This window comes from Exophiala aquamarina (assembly GCF_000709125.1).
Source record: "Exophiala aquamarina CBS 119918 chromosome Unknown aczIA-supercont1.11, whole genome shotgun sequence".
Lineage (NCBI taxonomy): Eukaryota > Fungi > Ascomycota > Eurotiomycetes > Chaetothyriales > Herpotrichiellaceae > Exophiala > Exophiala aquamarina.
In genome coordinates this window covers 1,005,669-1,023,477 of record NW_013550577.1, presented here as the reverse complement: position 1 = coordinate 1,023,477, position 17,809 = coordinate 1,005,669, and the positions used below count along the sequence as shown (strand labels likewise).

At 51.4% G+C, this 17,809-nt stretch overlaps 7 protein-coding genes across 7 annotated transcripts; 1 reads left to right on the top strand and 6 right to left on the bottom strand.

The window, feature by feature from the left end:
• Positions 1 to 41: 41 nt before the first annotated feature.
• A1O9_09998 (uncharacterized protein) lies at positions 42 to 272 on the bottom strand (the record flags this gene model as incomplete). Its single annotated transcript, XM_013401338.1, has 1 exon — positions 42 to 272. The coding sequence occupies one exon, from the start codon at positions 270 to 272 to the stop codon at positions 42 to 44; it is 231 nt and encodes a 76-aa protein (XP_013256792.1).
• A 1,027-nt stretch (positions 273 to 1,299) lies between these two features.
• Positions 1,300 to 2,010, bottom strand: A1O9_09997 (uncharacterized protein; the record flags this gene model as incomplete). The annotated part of the gene is made up of 1 exon (XM_013401337.1): positions 1,300 to 2,010. The coding sequence occupies one exon, from the start codon at positions 2,008 to 2,010 to the stop codon at positions 1,300 to 1,302; it is 711 nt and encodes a 236-aa protein (XP_013256791.1).
• Positions 2,011 to 4,032: 2,022 nt separating this feature from the next.
• Positions 4,033 to 4,836, bottom strand: A1O9_09996 (uncharacterized protein; the record flags this gene model as incomplete). Its single annotated transcript, XM_013401336.1, has 1 exon — positions 4,033 to 4,836. One exon carries the CDS (start codon positions 4,834 to 4,836, stop codon positions 4,033 to 4,035), a length of 804 nt encoding a protein of 267 aa, XP_013256790.1.
• Positions 4,837 to 5,438: 602 nt separating this feature from the next.
• A1O9_09995 (uncharacterized protein) lies at positions 5,439 to 5,639 on the bottom strand (the record flags this gene model as incomplete). The annotated part of the gene is made up of 1 exon (XM_013401335.1): positions 5,439 to 5,639. The coding sequence occupies one exon, from the start codon at positions 5,637 to 5,639 to the stop codon at positions 5,439 to 5,441; it is 201 nt and encodes a 66-aa protein (XP_013256789.1).
• Positions 5,640 to 6,704: 1,065 nt separating this feature from the next.
• On the top strand, positions 6,705 to 8,499 carry A1O9_09994 (uncharacterized protein; the record flags this gene model as incomplete). The annotated part of the gene is made up of 2 exons (XM_013401334.1): positions 6,705 to 7,450; positions 7,569 to 8,499. The coding sequence occupies 2 exons, from the start codon at positions 6,705 to 6,707 to the stop codon at positions 8,497 to 8,499; spliced, it is 1,677 nt and encodes a 558-aa protein (XP_013256788.1).
• A 1,017-nt stretch (positions 8,500 to 9,516) lies between these two features.
• Positions 9,517 to 11,403, bottom strand: A1O9_09993 (uncharacterized protein; the record flags this gene model as incomplete). Its single annotated transcript, XM_013401333.1, has 1 exon — positions 9,517 to 11,403. One exon carries the CDS (start codon positions 11,401 to 11,403, stop codon positions 9,517 to 9,519), a length of 1,887 nt encoding a protein of 628 aa, XP_013256787.1.
• Positions 11,404 to 15,488: 4,085 nt separating this feature from the next.
• Positions 15,489 to 17,636, bottom strand: A1O9_09992 (uncharacterized protein; the record flags this gene model as incomplete). Its single annotated transcript, XM_013401332.1, has 7 exons — positions 15,489 to 15,544; positions 15,622 to 15,855; positions 15,924 to 16,136; positions 16,207 to 16,371; positions 16,439 to 16,602; positions 16,656 to 17,114; positions 17,176 to 17,636. 7 exons carry the CDS (start codon positions 17,634 to 17,636, stop codon positions 15,489 to 15,491), a joined length of 1,752 nt encoding a protein of 583 aa, XP_013256786.1.
• Positions 17,637 to 17,809: the final 173 nt, after the last annotated feature.

Here is a 17,809-nt window from a genome sequence, read left to right as displayed (position 1 = left end):
ACCCAATCGCAAGTATCACTCTGACATCCCCTCCACGACCATCATCTCTTCTCATCCCCGACAAAACCAGCGCCGCCTCCGGCCGTTGTACCCGACATCGCCGCCGCCGTAGGTTTCACCGCACCAACACCGCTCTTCTCGGATTGCAGGTCGCCCGAAAGCCCCTCGTCGTCCTGCGAGTTCACCTCCAGGAAATGGTATAAGACTATCATCAGCATGGCTGCCGAGCCCAGAAATATGGCAAGGGAATAAAGCTGGTTGTCGGAAATCATGTCTGCGATACGGAACTGCTCGTTGTCGCGGAGGGGTGTGTTGTGAGAGGATTGGTATTGGGCAGGATAGCGCAGGAGGTTGTGTTCGGGGAGCTGTGGATCCTCGTAGGCAAGAGCGAAATGGTTCTAGGCGTGAGACCGTCTTGGAACGGGGATGTGGGACTTGTATGTCGTTCCAAAGGGCTGATTTCGCTTGTAACTTGTGAGTGTGGTTGTTGACCGTGGAACCCGGAGCCCATGATCACTGGGATGTTGCGTTGCGGGAGCGGCCAGGGGGCTGTTTCTGATTGGCGGAATGTAAAGGCTTGGCTCTCAGCCTTGCTGGCAAGGCTGAGCTTGGAGGACTTCGTCATGCCTTCATTATTCACTATTGTCTGTGGAGTGCACCAGACTATCTGCTATCCTTCGTTCTTCCGGTGATATTTCACATGGAACTGTGCACTTTAGATGCAATTCAGAGTCTTCATAAAACATCCCCATCGCCACCATACATTTTCTTCAACGCTACGAAATCCGAGGCTTTATCTCTGAGCTCTGAGTACCTTTAACCGGCTCGATATTGTAGTGTATGCGTGGTAACCTAACGCACTTGTCTCAGTTCTCGACCAACTCAAGCTTCACACTTTCTGGACGGATACCACCTCCGCCGAGATGTCGCTCTGTGTTGGCAGAGTCGAGCGGTCATTGTCTTCAAATTGGCATTCTTCTTGATGGTGCCCGCTTGCTCCCCAAAGATATGTGTGAAGAGGCCCGAGATAAATGACGCGCTCAGCTTATGCCGCTTCTTTCAGTGGCAGTGATTGCCACCCAAATACTGCACTCATGGCTCGCAATAGGACATGTTTTTCTCTCTCTCGAAAATTCGAGGAATCATAGTAGTAGGAGATGTGAAATGAGGCTGCCATGGATGATGAAGTAAATCTTGAAGGCCGGGCTTAAAACATCCTCAGAGGAAACTCGCGAAGTCTACCTCAGCCATCGGAGAGAGTGGGATTTCGACCCCATGACTGAATCACAACTTCGTAATTCAACCCTCAAGGTCCATCCAAGCTCTCCTCAACGAAGGGGCTGAAATAACAGTAAGGGCCTCGGGGCAGGTCGGAGCATTGCAACTGCATCCACGTGCAGCCCAGGTAGCTTCAAGATCATCCCGAAATCGGGAAATCTGCGAGAACTTAACAGCCTGCCATCTGTAATGCAAGTCAGCTCGGATGAGCTCGATGTCAGGCTCGTCTAGAAAAAATCCCAGCGAGTAGACTGGCCAATTGCCTATGAAGCATCGTGCCCATTCAGGATCGTCTTGCCGTGCCCGGAGGATCTCCTTCGCCTTTATAAGCTGCCAACTGTCAGGCGGCGCTACGCGTGGAGCACCAGGGCTCCAATCGCCAACAGATATTTGGTCCATCAACAAGGATGAAACCAAAATATACAGGTAACCGGCGTCTCTGTAGATTCGAGGATTGCAGTTCTGATACTCGTCTGGGGAGTCGATCTCTCCCTCACTAAGGACGACGCCTTCCCATTCTTCCACTTCGCTCCTTAGGCCCTCCAAGGTGTCCTTGTCGTACTGCGAGGGGTTCTGATATAGTCTTTTCAAAGACAAAACTACCCTGAAAAGCGCCAAGGGGACTCCTATAACAGGGCTGTTGAAGCTAATCGACCGCCCGGGATATAGATTTGATTTGGCGAGCAGTTCCTCTGCCTGGAGCCAGAAGTCCGAGTCAAAATGAAGGTCCATTTGGTGGGTATCGGACCAAGATCCCGTCGCGACGAGAAAAATCTGATACAGCACAGACTCCACGGCGAGCCTGTCAAAAGGTCGACTGAGACTCCAGGGTCGTTCGAGAAGCCGTAATCGGACGATCCGCATCGCGGCATTCAAATGGCGTGGGATATCACTGTACGTGCCCCTTCCCATACACTATTGACCGTGAAAAGACCATATGTCAGCAGAGAAATTGGGTCAGGAAATCAACCTCGCGCAGAAGGGACAGGTCTTTCTCAGGCGAGGACATACTCCATGTAAATACAGCAGAATAACACTCATAAGGATGCCATTGTCACTTTCTAGTCCGGAGAGCTCACCCAAAAGCTCAGACAGTCCCTTGATTGAGTTCGAGTAATAGGTCAAAGAAAGCTCCTGCATCATAGAGGAGGCGTCGACAAAATGGAGATGTGACGCCGCACAAGCAAGTACTGAGTATTGAAGGCTCTTATACTGCACCATCAACTTTTGGATGTCCGCGATCCAGCCATAGAAGAATTCGGGGCTACAGTTGGGCAGAATTAACAACCCGTAATAATTTTCTGAGAAATGCCGGCATATGACTGGTTCGAGATCATGGCATATAAGCCGATATGCTGTCGCCTCGGATAGACGACAGAGGCTTGTCGTTGCCAGTATTGAGGCGGTGTCCATCATGGCGGGCTTTTTGATCGTCCCGACGTCGCTCTTGTGGCCAGTACTACTGCTAGTAGTACTGAGAGGGGAGCAGCCATCGCTAATCGTTGAATTTGGAGAAGATGACCGCCTTGAGCGGTGAGAACCATGGCGGCGATCAATCAACTCGTCAGATGTTGGCCATTGGCAGCGACGTAGTGACTGAGTGCAATTGTTACAAGCTGGATATACTTCATCGCATTTCTTTCGTCGTGTTCGACCTGGGCCGTGAGTCGCATTAACTCAAAACTCCGCAAGACAGGGCAAACAAAGAAATGGAATCTAGGCAGTCTCCCTGCAGAACCAAACTTGAAGTCTTACATGTGAGGCACCCTGTTTTTGCCCGTAACTTGGTCCTTCTGGGTTCTTTTCCCATCCCGATTTTAACTGGAAATGTGGCCCATTCACTTGATCGCATACACAATGCCCATATGCAAAGTTTGAAAGTGATGGCAGTACATGGCCCGCAGTATGACCCAGGAAAATATAAGCAAGGTCTCGAAATGGATGGAACAAAGAAGAGGAGGGCAATGGGCCTGACCAAGAGATAAGAGATCTCAAGCAGTCCTGCTACCGGTTACCGAACTGGGTCGACATGCCCCCACAAATGCTTCTACCTCCTTACCCAGCAAAATCGCTAAACCCCGCAGACAGACTCGAATTACTCTGGTGGGTCGCTCTAGTGTCCGAGAAGCATTACAGTGACATGTAGTTCAAGCCACTCGTTGCATCGCCACGTTCTGGGAGGGATCCCCGTAATCGTAGCACCATAGCCGAATTCTTATATAGATGTTGCGTCTTAACTGAAATCAGCTGCACGGAGATACGGTACCTCCCCCTTCTGTCCAGAGCTGCAGAGCAGTCTAAATCATGCGGCAATCTATCTCTTCGTGCATGCTCGGTATCGATCGAAGCACGACCACCTCCCAATTGTCCCACGTAGCCTATGTTCACATCGCCTCAGCAAGGGCCTTGTTCTCCGCAACTATTTCTCTATAGCGAGCGGCGCTTCTGATCCTAAAGCCCTTCCCCAAGAAGATCATCACCAAGAAGACTGAGGAGGCAGCCATTCCCACAAACGCTGCGGAAATGAAGCAATTCTGATAGCCGAGGTTCGTTAACCATGGAGTGATACTAGAAATTCTGTCAGTTTTGTGCCGAGACGGGGGAGGTGGGGGTGCTGAACTCACCCATAGCTGATCGCGAAACTCATCGTATTGCGGACGATTATGACAGTAGTGATCGTCTCTGCGCTAATGTCGTGATAACTATCGATGCTTCAGATAGTTAGCTAGTGAATTCAACCATTCATCACATCATTCACCTATAGTTAATCGAAAGAGAAACCCCGCAAGTCACAGCAAATGCCAATGTAGCCATGGCACATATTAATCCGAACCAGTGCACCTGGTTGGCAGCGCCAACGCCCCATAGGATGAGAGATGCTGGGACCACAATCACGCACATAGCAAACGGCCAGAGACGATGTTCTGCTTCCATGATACCACCGTTCCGTCGTGCCAATTTGATGGTGAGCCAGTCGCTGCAAGGGCCTGTCAATACTGAAGCTGCTACCACGCCTACGCAGCAGGCCACATAACTTGTCCCGACCATTGAGGCACTGAAGTTATAAGGGGAACCACCCAGAATGATTGAAGCTGTAGCGTTAAGTACATTGAACCAGATCAAGTATGAGCCATAGGAGAAGCCGGAGTAGAAGATGACGGGCCAGGTCAAATATTTCAGACTTCGAATAGCTCGCGATATCATACTCTGGCCAGGGTTGGGCTTCCAGACTGACAGTTTTTGAATATAAGTCTTCGGCGCGGGAGTCCACTCGCCATTTTCGGTGGGCGTAGCAGTATTCTTAATCACTGGATTCTTCTCATAGTCGTCCTCAGTCGTGGCCTCGGGTGGAGGAGTTTCTGTCCCAGCTACGATCCCTGAGGTTTTCCGGTGATAGTTGGTTTCTTCCATGAAGAAGAACAGAAAGATGAACAGGACCCCGAGAAATATCGCGGGTAAGTAAAATACCCAAGCAAAGCCAAGAGAATCTGCAATCCAGCCACAAGCTATAGGTGTAGCATAGTTCGAACCTGCTAAACTAAAGGCGTATAAGCCCATGTATGTGCCTCGTTGGTGGGTGAAATACTGCCAATATGTTAGTCATGCAATATGTTGGTAATTCTCTCTTTGGTGCTGGGACACCACTATGGAAATTGAATGATGTCTTTGCCATCCTCACGTCCTTTATCTCATGGAACAGAATTGAGAAGGGAAGTTTTGGAGGTACTCACGATGTCTGTCACAGATATCTCTGGAAGCGCTTCAATTGGGCTGATAACTATGCCCATTATGATGCACCGGGCTATCCACTCCCCGTTGCTTTTGACGTAGGCACTGAAAGAATAAGCGGTAGAAAGGGTGGAGAATTTGAAAGAATCTTACCTCCAAATGCTCGTTCCGATGGCACCAAGGACACTGAGCAAGTAGGCCGGCCTCTTACCATAGCGAAGAGCAAACGGCTGCCATACCAGTAATCCCCAGCCAAGGAACAAAAACATATATCCCGTTCCTTGGTTTAAAGTTGCAACCGACACCCCACTCGATGTTGAGAGGGGTACCAAGACAGAGTAAACAGTGCTGACAGCGATACCTGTGAACCAGGTGTAGCTTGATCGAGAATGAGCCAAAATCTGTACTTGATGCTTGGGAGGATTGGGGACCTACAGATTGGCACAAATAGTGGACATCAACTTCCGGCGAGGTGACCAGTTCAAGGGGTCATCTGGGTCTTTCGAAGGGGAAGGATCTAAGACAATGTCACTCGACCCTTGAGCATGCTGTGCACGCATGCTATGATCAAGGTCAACGAGGTGGATGGTTCCGGGGATGTCGCTTGACGTGGGCTCCGTAGTGATAGCCATGGCTTGAAATGAGGGTCTGATGAGTCTCTCGAGACAATGTGTCGGATTGGAAGAAGGATGGGAGAGGAGGGTCTGATGGCTATCAAGGTGACTTATATACCTCGGACGTTCTCCTCATTTAGGGATAATGGCTCTCATTCAAGTGACGGCCTGCGTTGCTAGAGTTAGTGTAGCCTTCTGGTCCGGTGTCAACAAGTTCAAAGACCTCCTCGTCTTCTCAGATTCTCGGGCCAGTGGAGATAGTCCTCAGCATTCCGACTGATAAGGGGTAGCCATGGTCCAGGTGCGCCGAGAATCTTTGTTTGATTGCACACACGATTGCAGCTTTGGGATCCCAACGATTATACCCTCATACCATTATACTCAACTGAGGGGGAAGATTACCTAGTTGGTGTTAACCGTTGGAGATAGCAGAGGCAAACCAGCGATCAAGGCTAGCTTTCGAGGGGCAGGGGCCGCAAATGGCTGTGAGTGGTCGATAATGCCCAAGATAACGCCAGCATATTCGCTAGGTGGCTTGCCTGCTCCCCATAGTCCTGCGTGGATTTCTTAAGCGCAAATGCCGATGCCCATGGGTCAATCGACAGGGGTCGCAAATAAATGCTATTGGCTCCTGGGTCCGTCTGGGCTATCATCTCCGCCATCACAAGGGAGGTTGGTTTAGGAGATGGTCGCTCATTCCCGCGAGGTTTTCGTAGGACCGTGTTTGACTTCATGTTATCGCTGTCTTTTGCAGCGAGGCGGCAACGGAATCCATTCCAAGACCCTTTCTTAAGGTGCGACTTCCGCTATCTCGCCATGGGACCAGGATGCCGCGATTCCGCCTCCAGCTCGCCCTACGTCTTGGGAGATACCCCGCAAACCTAGATCCAACAGAAGGCATGTTGTGAAGACGACTGCTCTTGATCTTGTTGACCAAGTGGCCGATCCGGACATCGGGCATTTTCTCATACGTAAAAGCGTAAGTTTCTGCTGAAGGACAACCTGCCTTTCCCTTCCCCTCGAAACAAGACTGCCTCTCTCTCTGTGTCTCCTCACCAAGCAACCCAAAGAAGCTTCCCAATAATGGTTGCCCGACTATATCCTCTCGTGCAACCCAAGGCGGTGCCTCAAGGAACGCCTGAATTCGAGGAAAAGCGGACAGCATTACTGCGGGCCTTCTATGAGAAGATACCTCGCGAGTACTATGTGTCCCAAGACATTATCGACAACCCGCCGGCGGACGTGACGGGAATCCCTAGCACATGTGGGATCCTCACGCCGGAGGAGATCGAAATCACCGAAACGCATGATACCACCAGCCTCGCAGAGGCGATTGCCACTCGCAAGTATAGCGCGGTCACGGTAGCAAAGGCGTTCTCCAAACGCGCCATCATCTCGCATCAACTGACGTGTTGCCTAACACAATGGTACCCGGAGATGGCGGAGAAGCAAGCTCAAGAGCTCGACGAGTATCTGGAGAAGAATGGCAAGACCATCGGCCCTCTTCACGGCGTGCCCGTTAGCATCAAAGAACACATGCACATTGCTGGCACGTATTCATCAATGGGCTTCTTCAGCAGCATCGTCAAGGACGACGAAGACAGCCAGATGATCAAGATCCTCCGAAGTCTCGGGGCCGTCTTTTATTGCAAGACGAACCAACCACAGACGATCATGCATCTCGAGAGCGACTCCCACTGGGGACGAGTGCTCAATCCTCATAATATCCATCTCTCGGCTGGCGGCTCGACTGGCGGCGAGGCTGCCCTGCTCGCCATGAAAGGCTCCGTCATGGGCGTTGGCACTGACATTGGTGGAAGCATCCGTGGGTGAGTTTCACATATGATCCTCAGCATTGCCGACAGCTGGACCCTGTCCCCGATCATGGTCCGATCCACGCCCCGTCGCGCATTTCCAAGCGAACTTGACTAACACCATTCAAAATAGACCAGCAGCGTTCTGCGGCATCTACGGCTTCAAGCCAACATCGTACATTTTGCCGATGAAAGACTTCTTGGCTGGATCATTTCCCGCAGAGCTGAATGTGCTGTGTGCCTCAGGTCCAATGTGCCGGACGCTGCGAGACATGGAACTCTTTACGCGATTAATCTTGTCAGCCAAGCCTCATCTCGAAGACCCACGGATTGTGCCGATACCGTGGACTGGGTTAGAAACGCCTATGACTCGTCGTCTCAAGGTCGGAATCATCGAGCACGATGGCTTCATTGACCCGCAACCGCCAGTGAAGCGCGCGGTCTCGTGGGCACGTGAGAAGCTGTCTGATCCCAAATACGCGTCGATCGTCGAAGTCAAGCCATTCCACCCTTATAACGCGCAAGAAGCGTGGACCAAGATTCGGCGAATGTACTGGCCCGACGGTGGCAAAGGGGAGATCGATCCCATCACTGCCGCTGGCGAGCCCATGCACCCACTGAGCACGTGGATCATGAAAGACGCTGAACCGCACGGTATGCAGACGGCGGCCGAGGTCAGCGCTATGAGAGCCGCGCGTGACAAGTTTCGCATCGCCTTCGCGAAATCCTGGCAGGACCAAGATGTCGACGTCGTCATCGGCCCAGCATTTGTCGGGCCTGCGTCTGCCCACGACACCGCATTTTACTGGACATACACTTCTCTGTACAACTTTGTCGATTTCCCAGGGGTGGTCTTCCCGACTCCCGTGAAGGCAGAGGCGAAGGATGTCTATGCATCTGACTATAAACCTCTGAGCGATGCGTGCGCGCACGTGAAGGAGTTGTATGAGCAGTCCAACTTTACCAACGCACCTATCGACCTCCAGATCAACGCGTACAAGTATGCAGACAACCAACTGTTTGGAGCGCTAGCGGTGCTCAAGGAGGCTCTAGAAATGCCGTGATTGGAAGGATTGTGTCCTGGGCTCTGCCCGTTTGAGGCATCCTTGATGAGAAGAAGTTGAGATACGCGTGAGTTGGCTTGCAAGCGAGAGGCACGCTATCATCTGGAGGATATTTTTTTGAGGATCGCATTCTTCAGTGGCCCATTGAATACTTAGGTACCTAGTAGTAGAAAGCAACGTGGATGGCTGATTCTACAACTGGTTGAGTTGCGGCCAGCCGACAATGACATAAGGCGACGACCATCCGATAGTGTGCAAGTACTATGTATCAGGCATCCGCATCGACCATACCATATCTTCACTCTGTCCACGCTTTTAGGTGCTCCATCCCTGCCCCTTGCCAGTTCCCCATGCTGTTCAGCAAAAGACATCCTTAACGTATCCGTTCACCATGCAGATTTAGTAGCATAGCAGTGTGGAATCGAGTTCTGAACATCACTGTCCCATTGGATGCTTGAAGATAAAAGACGGGGATAAAGGATGGAGATGAAACGAAAAAGCAAATGAAGAAGGTCTCGGATGGGATAATGATGCTTGGAACTTAGTTCCAAACTAATACTCACTCTACATGATTACAAGATGGGACTGATGTCTTTGCTGCTAGAAAGGCATGGGAAGCTAGGAAATGACAATGGGGTATGGACGAACTATAAGGAAGCATGGGCAGTGGAAGCCATGTTGGATGAGATGCCTGTTACTGAGCTGTTGTCAGCTTTCTAGAGGCGCAAGAGAGAATTCAAGCCCTCAAGAGACTGGTACCTGTCCGATTCCATAGATGGCGCAAGCTATATGAATAGGTCGAATGCAATCCTTCCGGAGGAACCATCCGACCTCGAGCTTGAGTCGGCCCTTTCTCCCCCTGTCCCTTTCCACGGACTGTCAATTAAGTAAGGATTCACGGTATTCCCGTCCCATATACACATGTGCTTCATTGGTATATTCCAAAAGCCATTCGTCCTTGCTTCCAACGCTCGCGGGACTGCTAGCCCGAGTTATTCCAACAAGATGAATCGCCAATTAAAAATCCACAATCGAGTATTCCGGTTGCATGATATGTGCGGATGACGGGGGAACATAATGGGTGGCGTATGGCCGACCCTGTACCGAGAAGTCTGCGTTTTTATACAGAGGATTGGTGATCCCGGATGGAACCTTTTTCTGAGCGGATGGGGTAGGATTCAAAGACCACTTCTCACGAAGATCATCATGAATAAAGTCCACTCTCCAACCAGTCTCGGTCTTTATGCGCTCAAAGATGGCAAGAACTTCCTGTTGCTCCTGCTTATCCGTTAAGCTTTCGCCAGCCACGGCAAGACATCGGATGGAAGCCGAGGCAACGCCTCTGTCTTTGACATGCGCTACAATACCGCAGATCTGCCTCGAATGGTACAACTTCATTTCTTGCATCTCGGCCTGTGTTTGAGGCTGCATGTCCTTGAGCGGGTGAACGGCACCAAGTAGAGCCATGGCGGTGTGATAAAACAAGGCTGCAACAATGGTGGTCCTCTTGATGAACCACACTTCGGGGAAAGAGCTCTTTGAGGTAGTCAGGTACGGTGGAACATAGGCCATGGCGTGCATAGTCGGGGGAATGCATTGGTGCCATCTGTCGCAAAATTGTTTCAATCCCAGCCATTGCTGATGCCTCTGATGTAGGCGTACTTGTTCAGCATGGACACTGGGCTCTTGAAAGCGTGGTTGAGCAGCGGATCTAAAGTTGGTGATCTTGGATAAGATCCAAAGGACTTTGTGAGTCCAATCATCCTCATTTCCGCCCGTGTGTTGAGGGTTCATCGTCATATCTATACCCCAGGTGTCTGGATCCCAAGCCACACCCCAGTTGAAATGTAAACAGCTAAACAGCTCCAAGCCAACATTTAGCCAGAAGCATGCGGCGCCGACCCCCGTAGCGGTGGCGTCCCAGCGGCATTCTTTGATAAGGGCACGAGCCCCGGCAATATGATTCATTCGCTGTAGGGCTTTCTCCGACATGACCTCGTAGACGTTGAGAATTGTAGCTGTCGTAGCGCACAAAACGCTGTCTCTATCTGGGTTTTGAAGAGACTTGAGGAGCAGCTGTGTGGCAGAGTTGTAGTAATTGAGAGCATGTTCTTCCGGGTAGGCTGAATTGACGAGAGTCAAGTGGCGAACTCCGCAGGCCAACAGGGCGTACTTCAACATTGGTTCCCTCAGCGCCTGGAAAGGGATTCGACGAGAGAAATGTTTCTCGGCATCCATGCTGTCCATCCACAGGCCAACCTCTTCGACAAAGACCTGCATGTACAAGACTTCATTGCGATCTGCCAGATATGGCGGGGATTGATGGTGGTCGGTCGGCATCAATATGGATTGCTCGTAAGGCTGTCGTACAGCATGTGCAGGCTCGGAATATGAGAGCGCATTTGGTCCAGGATTGTAGGCCTGATTGGTTGAGCTTGCATACATAGGTTGTGAAGGCTCGGCATAGGAGTTGGAATAGGAAGCGGGCGTAGGAAGCTGCTGATGAGAAACGATGGGGCCAGAGATGGGACCATAGTCGTAACTCAGCCTGGATACATCGAGGCGTTTTTGGCGCTTTGGCTCAGGCTCTAGAGGGTGATACTTCTCCAAGCCGCCCCTATACTCAGAGGCGATGTCGCGAGAGTCATCCTGAAAAGCAACCTTCCAATCATGGGTTCTGGGTAGCAAGTAGGGAGGCTGTTCACATTGAATGTCGATGAAGTTCAAGCGGACACCACGTTTACATTTCCGGTTTGACTTCTTACAATTCTGGCAGTTGGGCAAGCCCTCGTCGCACTTGAGGTGTCTCTCTCGGCAAGTCAGACATCCGGTCCTAACACGTTTCGGCTTCACAACAGGGACCTCGTCCGGTTTTTGGTGAGGGACTACCTCAGGCTCAGTCATGGAAAGGGGACTATTCTGTAAAGTCTGTGAGGTGGGTGTCGTCTTATTCGAGCGATCCCGATTTACTGGAGAATTGTTATTAACGACCGCATCTGCAGATGCGTAAGGGGGTGTTAAAAGAGTGGGGGTCGAGTAGAGTTGTTTTTCAGAGTCCTGCTCTTTAGCTTGCGGTGTAGGTTGCGATTGCGGCCGATATTCTGAAGGCTGAGGTTTGGAGTGTTGATATAGGTATGTGGTGGATGGTGTGTTAGGAAAATGGCTGCTGGGAGTCGACTGGGCCACAACGGGCGGGTATGATGAAGCGTAAGTGGGCGCCAGTTTGACTGTTTATTGCGGCTTCATTGCCGTCTTTTCAAAAGGAATGAAGCTAGCTCGGTGGGAGGACGCGGGTAAAGCGGCTGTTTCGAGACGAGCGTGATGGTCAAGTTTCGGCGAATGTATATTCAGGTTCTCCAGGGCGCCGCTGCGAGTGCGATCGAGTTGGGAAGAAATGAGTGGTGGTCTGGACGAGTCTGGTAGCTAGGCGGTGGTGTTAGCTTCGTTCAAAGAAGAAATATCAATCCAAGAGGGAGCGTGGAAGTTCGACGAGTGATTGGATTGAGAGGAAGAGAGCGAGTAACGGCGACACTCTAGAGATTGATATCGAAATCGCACAGTGCGAGTTGTGCGTACTGAATCAACGATTGTGCAGAAAAGTCAGACAATGGACTGTCGCAGTTTGGACCCCTGGGCAAAATTGGAGGATACGCAAGGTGTTGCACGACTGGGAGTGTCGCGACGAATGACGACATCGCCGGGCTCACAGCACCAGTCACGGCTTGCCGCTTGTCGCTTAGTAGATGGAGGAGGGGTTGATGGAGATGGTCATACCTTGTGGTTGAGGGTGTGATCTGGTGTCGGCGGGTGGTAGAGAACAAAATGAAAATGATGGAATGTTGCAGGTAGACAGCAAGGCACCAGAGGTGGTGTTGACAGTCCAAGTGGCAGTGGGAAGGCACGCGGTGGTGCGGTACGTGTCACCGAGTGGTTCTGAAGGAAGGCACGACGGTGCGTATTAGTATTACAATCATATGGTTATTCTCGTCATCAAGAGGCAGAAGGAAGGAAGCCAGCTGAACCGTAAGTACTCCAGTATGTATATGTCGGCTGGATCGGTCCAAGTCGTCGTCCATCTATCTCTGCTGATTGCCTAGAGCTCAATGATTTGAGTCAAGACAAGATGGACACGCCCCAAGCATGTCCAGCGTGGTGGTTGCCGACCAGGATTAAGGCCGGCCCCCGGCATGTAAAGGCGATGGCCGAACAAGTCACCACTAGCGGCCCTTAGCCTACAGCCTGCAGCCTGGGACCAAAAGCCTGGGCCTGGATACAGGGATGATTAGGGCCTAAGGACTAGGAGGGCCTCGGGACGATAGAGGCTGTTCCGCGGGGGGGGGGGGGGGGGGTGGTTATAGCTGGAGTCGTTGAAATGCTAGTGGGGGAATTCAGTGTGCGATTGGACGCCAGGGGAGTTGCCTCCCGCCTAACCATAGTAAATTGGGGACTCTCAGTTATACTCGTAAGTGACAGTCGAGGTTCGCCCACTGGCTCCTGTTGCTATCGACGGGCACCAGCTCCCGGCTCCCAGCGCAAGCACAAGCACAAGCACAACAGGTCTACTGGGGCCAACCCTGCGCTGGAAATCTACTCACCGTGGGCGATGCCCCCAGATCTACGGAGAGCCAGGGCTACCGAGGGCAGGCCACTGACTACTGGTTGCTGGGCAGGTCTAGACGCCCATCAGGACCCCCGTGATTTGTATTTCGTGAGGGTCTTGATGGCTGTTGGGCATTGATTGTCGCTAAGTCGTCGTCCGAAGGGGAAGTCTAGACGGTCTATCATTCTGTCACTCTGGATCAACGACCATCGCGGGTGCGATCCCCCTGCTGCGTCCTTCCATTGTGGCTCCGGCTGCTCCATCTTTGCTCAATCCGTCCAGAGGCGTCGCTCATTTCGGATTCTACGATTCTTGCGCGCACTCGAATGCCACTCTTTGCTCTATCAGGCTGCTCGGTCCTCGTCGTCCTCTCGGGGTCTCCCCCGCCCGGGCTGTCACTTTTGGGTTGAGGTCTCGCTTCGTTTCTTCGTCCATCCAGTCGGACAGGACTCGTATCAAGTCCGGAAGAGCTCGACCTCAACCACGACCTCGTACTCGTCCACCCTGGTGATTCATCCCGCTTCATGAAGAGCTCTCGCTTGGCTTCGCCAGGAAACACCCATCATCAGCTGTGCTTGGACAACCCGGACGCTTTCGCCTGTTACTCGCTTGACCATTAACCACGCACCCTAATCAGTAAGGACCGTCCACCGCTCGCCTCATCCCCACCGTATTTGGTTCAGTGCTTAATTCGAAATCAAGGGACAATGCCCTCAACGCCTCATCCGTACTTTGGAACTTCGAATCCAGCTGAAGTCTACAGTATGAAGCACTTGGGACTATCTGCCCGCCATCCGTCGCTCGTCATTCGTCACCCGTCATTCCCCGGCTCCATCCCAGATCTCCAACGGCCAGACCATTGATTCCATTTCGGTCATTGTCCTCCGCCTAAACCTGTCAACCGTGATTGATCCCCCTGGTCGTCGGCGTCCCCGAACAGGGAACTTTCCTTCGACATACCGACTTTGTTCCCATGTCATCTCGCTTCCTTCCAGACTGGGATGTTGATGTTGATTGCATCTGCCCATGGCATCCGCTTCTTTGCCCGCCCTGCTCTATCTTGGTCTTGGTGGCTTTTCGCATCCACGTGGCACTTTATTTATTCATGCGAGTGATGGACCACGGTGGCTTCGCGACTATCGCCGCTAAGTCTGAAATCCCACCCCCCCGGCTGGAGTTGATACAAATAGCGCAGCCGGGAACACCAAAGGATGCTGGTTTCGCACTGAACCCTTGTCCAGCTCACCCTCAGCTGCAAATTTCTATCCCCAAGGCCCCAAACTTCAACAGCCTGCTGAAATGCTTGTAGCTTTTCCACGAATCGCCTCTTGCATTTCCGACGAAACCGCTACCGCACGTGTGCCCCTTGCTATTATTTGACGTACATTTTGCCTCCACAAGTGGAATCACCAATGTATATGGGCTACCGAGTGCTCCCTTCTCGAGCGTGATTCAGAGTGTTTTCCATGGTCCTAAGTCTCATTGGCTACATGATTCAAGACATCGAAATCACTAGTAAATTGTCATGCAATAAATAACTGGGGCCTACAATCCAAGGTCCTGCGTCAAGTACCAGATAGTTGCCCCTAGTGGTAACTACTTCAATCCTTTCCCTGCTGAGGCTGGCACACAACCGAGTGCGAGTCCATCACGAATGCTTCCACCTGCCGCCGAATGCCCTGTGGACCGGACAAACTTGGGCCCGTCCCATCCCGTGATCGTCCTCCAGCTCAGGCCAATCTGTTCCACAGCCTCAGCATCCTCGTCCTTGACGAGGCTCGTCTACGAGCCCTAGTCCAGCTATGTATTTGAGCATGACCGCTTTGCTTCCTCCCAAGGATCCATCCAGATTGGTTCCTCTGTCGCGTGACCACGAGCCTGAGACCCAGCCAAACGAGCGGCATCAATGTTGCCCCTCCATTGTCCCGCCAGTTTTTCGGGTGCCCAGAAGTTTTGCATATTTCGCTTACAACGCATGCAATTTTACTCGTTCCAGCTGCTCCAAGTCACCTTGCCGCCGTTCCATGCCCTCGCCACTGTAGTTGTTGGAGCATGAAGAACGCTTTTGCTGAGACTGCTGCTGGTTAAGTGAGCCCTGATCCCTCCGCGCGCGTAATGACCTCCTTTTGGTGTCGGATAATCATTTTTCCAGATTTGCACTTCATGGTTCAATGCTCGCGAGTACTGCTACGTCGCATTATAGCAACAACAAAATGTCCCCGTACCTGAACTCGAGGGGCAATCCAACTGCTCCATTTGTTACTTGCGTAACCAAAGGCATTGTATCCTATTCGATGCCCCCAAGGTAGGGAACCATGTCAAATTCAAGCTAATCGCTAGTACTGTCGCTCTGCTTTCCTCACAATTACTCCTACCATCCCAGTAATGACTAGATGCCAGCATGAGCCTGGCAATTCAAAACTAGTCTATGCAAGCGGTCACGATCTAGATGGATCCAAGGAATATTAGCCAAAAATGCAAACACTCCACTGCAGATGCGCTTCGTTGGTCAAAGGACTTACGCTTTTGATCATCAAAACAAACCACAATGTTTTGCACAAACTCAGCGCTATCTCCCCAAGAGAGTCTGCGCATAATGAAAGATCTCGAAGACGCTGATGAGACAGACGACGCAGAACTCATCGAGTCTCGCCTTTCGAGTGTTCCTTCATCCACCGCCACGGTGATCCCGGAGAATGCCAGCCTCGCGTGCCTTCCATTATCCTTGGCTTCGACCTTGACGGTTTCTTGCATCACTATATCATCATCAGTTTTCAAGTCTCGGTTATCTCTGTGGAAGCAGGGTGAGTGCTATTCGACTTACAATCGAACTCCAGGTATCGTTTGCGACCTTTCTTCTTGGATAGTCGAACCATAAATCGAATCTCCGCATTTGTCCTACTCCTCCAAATCCGTATGTTCTGACACCCGACGAGGTGGTCATCGTCCTTGATCCTATTGCGCTTATATATCTCGCGAATTGGTACGGTGAGGAGAAGATCCCAACCGTATAAATGCTCTTGGAACTGTCGGCAGTCTGTTTCCACCGCACATTGAATCAGCTAAATTGCTTCATAATGACGGCCAATGCCAATTTGTGCTCCCACCTTCAGCATTTCTAAACTTGTAGGTCACCCAGGTTGTCGGAATTGAATGCGTGACCTGTTTGCATCTCTCGAATGTGACGAAAAGGAGCCCAGCGCCTTGCTCGATTACTGCCTTTGACTCCTCCCCAATACTGGAGTACGGGATTATTTCATCCCACAGAGGCACTGAAATTTTGCAGATAGTCAGCACCGGAATCCTGCAGAGGCGTTCGCAAAGCACAAGAGGACTGACCTCTCTGAAGAAAACGAATCGTCTTTTCATTGTTGAGAGTCCATACATCACCCACAGCATTCCCGTTCTTCAAAAGCAAGACCTTCCCTGCATCGCTTGCCGTGATGACGACCGCGTTGGAGCTGGGTGTTCTCTGATAGACAAACTCCACACCTTCAATGGGACTGTCCTGTGTGAGTGCGACGAGCATTGCCAATTGTCGAAGAACTGAACCTACTATTCAACATATTCTATCCCATCAGTCAACGCCTTGATGAACTCGTCTTGCTCCTTGTTCGAGGCGAGTTTCACGTTGCGATATTCATCACCTGGCGTAGACCTGGGAAAGCTCCCTGGCAGGTCAAGATCCAGCTTATGTGCAAATTTGAAATCATATATGTCGATAGAGGGGTCAGGAAGCACCAACTCCTCCATCTGTGGAACTGGATGTTGCTGGGCGCCATTTAGCACAGCGGGGCTCGCTTTACTCAGTCCCCCGAATGAGGATTCGAACTTTTCATTCGGTGACAGGACAAATGGGCTCGAAATGGGTGTCAAACTTGCCGGAGACTGAGGATTTGAAGCGTACACCGGTGGAATAGAGGGACTGAACATCGTGGATGAGAAGAGTCGGCCGATTTGCTCGATTGTAATGCCCATAGACCCCATCATTTCAACCAAGCGATCCACTTGCCGGCTAGAATTATTCCTGTCAGTTTCTCGCACCGCCTTGACCGAGACCCTGGGAAAGGCCTTACTTCAATAATTGTTGACTCATGAAATGCAAGATCTGTATGTGATGGAGAAGCTCCTTTCGGATGTCTTTAACGGCGTCTTTGATTGTGGTCCACCTCACTGACTGGTAGACCGTCTTCAAAGCTCTTGCCCACTGTTTCCGCGAGGTCTCGTCCGCGGTTGCTACACCTTCCTCTTTCACGATCCCTTCATACGCGACAGCGATCTTGTGTAGCTTGTGCGCCGTTTCGTCGCACCGCCGGAGGATCCAAACAATGTTCTTTTTCAATCCATCGTGCGGTTTCAATATGGCTCCATGCCGGCGGATGTTGTCGTCTGCGTCCACCACGCAAGATCGAAAGGCTTCGGCGTCTTCGATTAGGTCTCTAACCTCGGCGGGTGCATGCCTGGCGGCGTTGAGTTTCTTGGCCACTACAGCTGTGATTTGAATCAAAACAAATATATCTCCCAACCCGTTAATCATGCCCAAAATCTTTCAGTCTCACCGAGGAACAATAAAGTAAATGGGCGCACGCGACATTGACAGGAAACGGACATCAGCCAAAGGTAGGACAACTATGTACGAAATACCATGATCAGGAGCTCCCACGATAGGAACATTAGACTCCACTCAGCACTGCCAAACCCTGTCTAGCA